This window comes from Papaver somniferum, chromosome 7 (genome assembly GCF_003573695.1).
Source record: "Papaver somniferum cultivar HN1 chromosome 7, ASM357369v1, whole genome shotgun sequence".
NCBI classification, from domain to species: Eukaryota; Viridiplantae; Streptophyta; class Magnoliopsida; order Ranunculales; family Papaveraceae; genus Papaver; species Papaver somniferum.
The window spans coordinates 141,790,287-141,797,584 of NC_039364.1; the positions used below are offsets into that span (position 1 = coordinate 141,790,287).

The following is a 7,298-nucleotide window of genomic DNA, read 5'->3' on the forward strand; positions in this document are numbered from 1 at the left end:
CCGAATACAAAACAATCGAAAGCTAACTAAATATATTTACAACCGAATATGCATCAATTGGAGTTCAGAAGCTCTAAATTTTTCATCCTACACAATCGGAAGACAAAGTACACAACCATAACCCGAATAAACAAATCCGGAAGTAAGAAGACACATATTTTTCCTGAATGAAAAACAATCGGAATATAACTAAACATGTTTACAACCGAATATTCATCAACTGGAGTTCAGAAACTCTAAAGTTTTATCATACACAATCGGAGGTATAAAACATTATATTGTACTCCTAATAAATACTGGCCCCAAAATGAGATTTTTCATATATCAGAAATTTTGAGATTTTTTCAATATATATATTCGGTAGTGAGTGTACTTCCGAATACTGTGTGTCTACTTAAATATATTCGGGAGCAAAAAAATTCATTAAACTACCGATTATTACCAGTTTGTATCCAGGAAGATATGGCCAACAATATTCGGCAGATAACCAACAAATATTTCTCCCGAATACTGTCGATGTTCTTGAGAAATGAAGAACACGACTACATTCGGAAGTAAATAAGCATGAATATCGCCCGAATCTGAATAAATAACCGAAAACCCTAGAATTTTTTTTTCTCGATTCGTCGAATTAAAGCGAAATAAACCCCAAAAATGATAGATTCTTACCTAATAGGGGCCATTTGAAGTTGACGAAGTGTTTGACTATCGGAATCGCCACCACCGGCTACATTGCCGGGTACTTCTTCTTCGCGTTCTTCTTCATTTGCAGCAAGAATTTCTTTATTTCTTGCTAAAATCCCAATTTTTGGATCGATACCCCGAGCAACATTTTTGGTTCTAGGTCTGTGGGTTTCATTTCCCTTATCCATTGTTTTATAAACGAATCGACGATGTTTTGATTTTACGATTCGCGGCGATGTTTCGGTTGAACGAGGGAAAGTTTTTTTTCTTCCACAATCGGAAGATATGAAACTGGAAGAAGAAGAGCTGAAATGAGTAGAATTTTTATTGATTTGGTTTTTATACAGTTGTACCAGAAGGGCATTTATGTAACTTCAATATCATATAGGGTACCCCTTAACTAGAGTCTTTGGATGGGTATAAATTGATGGCCCCTAAATCCTTTTGAGTGGCCCCTAAAAACGCGAGGCTTATTTTCGCTCTTTCATTTTGACTCTACCGAAAACCATCAAGCGGTAATTCTCATGCTTCCCTCTTACCATAGAAGGAGGTCGGGAATCAAACCCCTGTGATAAGGATAATATCCTAAATGTAAATGGATTTAGCAGTAGTGAAAGGAACCCAGTGTTCTACGTACAAGAAAGAAAGAAAAAAAATTACCCAACTTCAGCTCATGTCTAGTTATCTAGAATCAAGATGAAGATGCATGAAGATAAGCAGTCGCGCAATTCTTCGATTGCACTCTAAATAAATAAAAAATATCTTGCTAACTCATAACCAATATGTGGATTGTAGCTAATACCCGCACAATAAATTGTATCAGCTTTTAGAAAGAATGCAGCCCTGGCCCTGACTTTTTAAGCCGGGCATCATTTTCATAAAAGAGATGTTTAACAAATGAAATAAACTTAGAAAAAACTGCAATTGCAAGTTACTCAAAGAACAGAAACCACAACTAACAATAGTAATACATGATGTCTTTCTCATACATAAACAAATAGAATTGACTAAATTATCTCTTACAAAGAGAACAGTTTGTGAGAGTTATTTTTCATCTTCTAATTCATATACATCGAATCATCTTCCGACATATTCAAACCAAACGAAAACAACAAATCGTCAACAACCACAACAACATCTACTGCAACAACCAGAAGTTGCTTGAATACCAAGTGTTGCCATCATAAGCAATCAACTTATTCAGGTGAAAAGGGTTGTAATGTTTGTTCATCTTGTTCAGGATTGTCTAGCTATCCGAAATTCATTATCACTTCATTTACATTCATGGCTAGTGAAGCTGACACTTCGATTTATGTCCCAACTCTAATTAGAGTAAGTTGTTACATGTTTTTATTTCTCAAGTTTCATCTTACATACAAGGGTTTCATGACTTAACTCAATCTATCCTTAGGGTTGAGGAGAAGTATTTGTAGGTTGGTAGTTGAAGAATTATAAGAACTCGTTTCTTATATGAAATATAACTGGTCTTGTTAAATTGGAATATTGAAATTGACAAAATGCAATTTATGCTGAACGAATTTTGAGTACAGGGTATTTTTTGATGCAATATCTTGTTGTTGTTTTGCCGTTATCCAGAAAAAAAAAGAAGATTAATGGGAAACAAAACAAGAAAGAACTTGAAAAAGAGGCAAGAAACCTTTACGAAATTCATAGTGTCATCCATTTTAATTCTAGATCTTTGTAATTTGAAAACATGAATAATTTTAGGCTTGTTGATCTAATATTGCATTTATCATGCATGTATTAGGTTTCTATACTAAACAAAATGCTTGATCACGAAGAAATGGTACACGACATTCTAGAACATGCCATGCATCGATCCCATGGTTCCCGTCTTCCCATCCCCAGCTTCCTTCCACCACAGGTATCTGTTCTCCATCTCTAATAATATGTACTACACTTTGGCAAAAAAACACCAGTTAGTGAGACAATTACTTGAGTGTATTAATGAAGACTTCCATTAATTATGTAGACAAAGGAGTTATTGACAGAATTAGCGATGGTTGAGGATGAGATTGCTAAACTTGAAGGGGAAGTAAGAAACCTTGAAAATGGTGCAAGTCATGAAAAGAAAATCTGTAAGGAATTATCAAAATCTAAAGAGTGGCAGCAAGGAAATCTAATGAAAAACATAAAGTTTGATCTCCAATCGCCCCAACAGAATCCAAAGCTCACAAACAATCAATGGGCATATGAAAGGATGCCATTTGAAGCCAAGGCATTGCATTTCATAAGCAAAGCCATAAAAGGCGATAACAAACTCGATGAGTTAAATGCAAGGGAAAGAATGGGAACAATCTCAGCAACCAAAAATGACAAGAAAGAAAACAGTGGAAATGATCAAGAGATTGGGTTACTTCATGACAAGGCCACTCCCGCGAGAAGTGGAATGCAAAGGCTATCTTTATTCCCAATGAGACATCCGAGAAATCAAACATCCAAGGTATGTTTTTGCTAACCAACTTAAATCAACAGTTCAGTAAGGTTCAGGAATAGTGTTCATCTTATTAGTTCTATAACTACAGCATGATTATTACCTAACTTACCATGTTTTTCTCAGTCTGCTGAACTCGCCAAGCATACCTCCTTCAACCTTCCACTGAAATCTTTACAAAAACAGAGTCCATCACCATTACAGGACATTAACAGCCACAAATCACAACCTAACAAACTATCAGAAAGTATCATGAAGTGTTTGATTTTCATATTTGTAAGGCTGATGAGAACATCAAGAGCACTGGAGCTAGAGAAAATAAGTACAGTTTCAAGGTCTACTCACTCATCGTTCAGCTCGAGGAGCGTTAGAGTAGAAACCAGTTCTTTAAATACTTCGCTGCAAAAGGAATCGAGGCAGCAAGACCCATATGGAATATTCGATATTGACGATTCTATTCCAAGAGATATTGGCCCCTACAAGAATCTTGTTAGATTCACATCAAGTTCTTTGGACCACAAAAGCATTTCAAGTTCTAGTTCCGTTCCACTACTACAAAAGCTAAGGTAGGTGAAATTTATAGTGTTTTGGATAACTAATGAAAACTACTACAAGATGACCTTACATCGCCACTTAGGGTTTATATGATTCGTGCTTACCTACTTCCATTACTCTATGTCAATTAGGGTCTTACTGAACAATCTCCAGAATGTGGACTTACAATTCTTGACTCACCAACAGAAGTTGGCTTTCTGGATCAACATGTATAATGCGTGTATCATGCATGTATAGTATGCCCTACCATAATCTCTTTCCTTGTTGTCTCCCTCCATCTATTTTTCTTAAACACTCACATTGCATATAATTAATGATTACAGGGATTTCTTCTCTATGGAGTGCCTTCTACTCCAGAAAAACTGCTTATTTTGATGAACAAGGTATGAGTCTTACCCGTAACTAACTAGAAGTCACTTAATTTCTTATTTCTGTTTATCCTATCTAACGGTTAGATACAGGCAACAGTTACAATAGGTGGCAACAAAATAAGTGCACCAACAATTGAGCAAACCATACTAAGACAACAATCTTCTTCCAGCTTGAAAACTGTAAGCATATATGTCCACTAACTTTAGCTTATATGTTCAAGAGGTGAGGTTCTATTGTCAATGTGAATTTAATCTTTTTTGTACTTGGGTTTACCATATGAAGAGTGAGGAGTCTAAGAAAGATGCAACTATGTACAATACGTATGGACTTGAATTTCCAGAGCCAAATGTGACTTTTGCTCTGTGTTGTGGGACTCGATCTTCTCCATCGGTATGTAAAACAGCTTTTTAATACTCTTCTGCTATGTATCTTTCTAGTAAATTTACAAAGACTAATATTATTCTGAAGTGATCAACGTAATTTTCTGTAGGTTCGGATATTCACAGCCGAAGGTATTACAGCTGAATTAGAAAGATCAAAACTAGAGTACTTACAAGCTTCAATTGCAGTGACTGACACAAAAAGGCTCATCATTCCAGAGCTTCTGCTCCGGAACATGGTTGATTTTGCAGTCGATATGGAATCATTGGTAGAATGGGTCTGCCAACAATTACCAGCATCCGGTTCTCTGAGAAAATTAATGGTGGATTGCATTAGAGGACACAACAATGGGAAGATACACATTGTCGAAAATATGCCATATGATTTTGAATTTCAATACCTCTTGTCTGTATAAATCCTTGCCTAAAACCCCTGAAAAAGATCTATAAATAGAATAAAACGAGCAGTTTATAATCTGTATTGGACTGTACCCACTATTCTCCCCATTAAAATCGAAACTAAGCATATGTGTAACATTTATTGCAACAAACAAAATAATAGAAAAAATTCTCATAATCATTCAAAACTTTCCAAATTAGCACCAGTACACAATATCAAGCTTGATCCTTTGAATATCAGCAAGTGGTGCAGAAAAATCCAACAATTGGAAAAGACCACAAATCACTGGGGCTTCCTAGTTCCAGCTAAATCATCAAGAGTTAAATTAATAGTATCAGGAGAACCTTTCTTAACTTCTTCGCCACGAGCTGCTAAAAATTCCTCAATATTTCCTGGTTCTCCAAAAAAACCCAACCGGTCAGCGATTAAATGGTAATTGTTACATCCATCGCAGCGAGCTACTACAACCCCTTTATCATACGATTCTCGGGTAGCAGTCTTAACTGATCTTGTTTCACAAACCTTGCATGTAAAAACCATCGCAAGATCATGCGTAGCTGAGGTTTTCATGCTCGAAGTTACTTGAGTATTTCAAGGAAGTGCTCTGGTTGACGTCAATCGCTTTAATCGAGTTATTTTGTTCTTCCTCCACTTCAACAGCAACTTTCTTGGTGTCGGCAGGTTCTGATTTAGTCTGAATAGCTCTCTTATCTGAGCAGAACTGATCGATTATCCTTGTAGATTGAAAAATTGGCATTGGTTTTCCTGTACGCTATCACAAATTAGGGACAAAAACGGACAGACCAAATTAGGGTAAATCAATCCCAAGAAACAAGTCGGAATTAGGGTTAAAAGGAAAGGAAAGATTAAAACTTACGGTTAATAGTTTGATTTCGAAGGAAAACTGACGAGATTCTCTGCAAGTGCCTTGCTGCCATTTGAAGTACTTGCTACAATATGTGGATTTCTTTTAATTTGATGATGAAGATGGTTGTGAAATTTTAGTTTCGGCGGGCGAGGGTTTATAAATTTTGGGGGATTTATGATTAGGGCATCAATCTGTGGCAATATCTTGGTACACAATTTACAGCTTACCTAGAGCCCAAGTTCTACATAATTATCTTGGTCCAAGTAAGCTAAAAAGGTCAATGTCGACTCAAGGAGAGTGTGGTGATGGTACATTGAGGCGGTCGAGTTCATACTTCACGGTGAAAACAGAACTCGTCGTAAAAACCGAACGTGACCAAACTTATAGTATAAAAATTTGAGACCCATTAAAACTCCATCTTAAACAAAATTTATATAAAAAGCCTAAATTTTTAAACATTGATACAAAAATCCCAAATTTTAAAATTGGTTCCGTCAAACTTTTTGGGATTTTTATGTTACTTTTTTTTTTTTTTTGGTTATTTATGTTACTTTTATTTTGATGGATTTTTTGTGGATGGATAGTGACACCTTTGGGGTTATAACTCGCGGACCGTAATGAAAACTATTATAAACCCCATGCCCTATGGATTCAACATTAAGATATCCCATTTAATGGATCCTTCGCTCCTAGTACCACATTTATAAAATTTGTTACTAGTAAATCTAAAATAAAAAGTCTTGGGGCTTAGTTTTGATTTTCCTCGGATGATGACGTCGTTGAAATTCGTATATATGAAAAATAACCTTATATATATATATATCTAATTGTAAGAAACAAAAGACAAAAACCCAAAATCTCCCGAATCTTTTTCTTTCGTTGCAGAGTTCCGACGATTTTTTTCTCTTTCATTTGATCTGATTCAGTAGATTTAAAATGTTCATCATCAATTAATTTATGAAATTGAATTAAACAATCAATCGATTTGAATTTATCTTTGTTTTGATTCTAGGTTTTAGTTGGTTTCAAGCTATTTCAGGTAAAGTTTTATTCATTCTTAGTTCTGATTTCTTAGTTTGATCGGTTTTGATCTTTTTGTGTTGATTTCGTAGGATGCAGATGAAGAACAAAAGAGGATTGTTTTAATGAATCCAGATCTGAATTTGCATGTTAATTGAATCAACACAAACAGAATATTAAATCAATTATACTGATATCGATCAATTAATTGATTCAATCTTCGTTTTGAATCTAGGTTTTCAGTTCGCATCTAATTAAGGTTAGGTTACATAATTCTTCATTTTTCATAGGTTTTCAGTTCGCGTCTAGTTGTTGTTGTTCTTAGTTCCGTTAGATTTTTTTTTTTTTCATTTTATGTTATGTTGCAAAAGAAGAACAATGAAGATTATTCTTTAAATCAATCGATTTAATTTTGGTTGGTTTTCTCTTTGTTGTTAGTCTCGTTTTTTATTATAATTTTGAATTTTTTCGTATGTTTATATGTTTTGATTATTTATTCAGTTTTGATGTGTTTTGTGTAGCTAATTCGAGCTGGTTTGAGGAAGAAATTTAAATAGGCGTATT

General features: G+C 34.9%; 1 protein-coding gene across 1 annotated transcript; it reads left to right on the plus strand.

Annotated features, from left to right (window-relative positions):
* The first annotated feature begins 2,093 nt into the window (after positions 1 to 2,093).
* On the plus strand, positions 2,094 to 4,981 carry LOC113298617. The gene is made up of 10 exons (XM_026547399.1): positions 2,094 to 2,117; positions 2,281 to 2,332; positions 2,453 to 2,569; positions 2,678 to 3,148; positions 3,266 to 3,705; positions 3,826 to 3,925; positions 4,018 to 4,077; positions 4,156 to 4,245; positions 4,349 to 4,456; positions 4,557 to 4,981. The coding sequence occupies exons 3-10, from the start codon at positions 2,471 to 2,473 to the stop codon at positions 4,860 to 4,862; spliced, it is 1,674 nt and encodes a 557-aa protein (XP_026403184.1). The 5' UTR covers positions 2,094 to 2,117; positions 2,281 to 2,332; positions 2,453 to 2,470; the 3' UTR covers positions 4,863 to 4,981.
* Positions 4,982 to 7,298: the final 2,317 nt, after the last annotated feature.

Excerpts from the sequence above, each read along its gene's own strand:
- LOC113298617 (XM_026547399.1), top strand. The coding sequence starts at position 2,471 with ATGCTTGATCACGAAGAAATGGTACACGACATTCTAGAACATGCCATG. Across the intron at positions 4,078-4,155 it reads TGCTTATTTTGATGAACAAG|GCAACAGTTACAATAGGTGG; the intron begins GTATGAGTCTTA and ends GGTTAGATACAG. Across the intron at positions 4,246-4,348 it reads CTTCTTCCAGCTTGAAAACT|AGTGAGGAGTCTAAGAAAGA; the intron begins GTAAGCATATAT and ends TACCATATGAAG.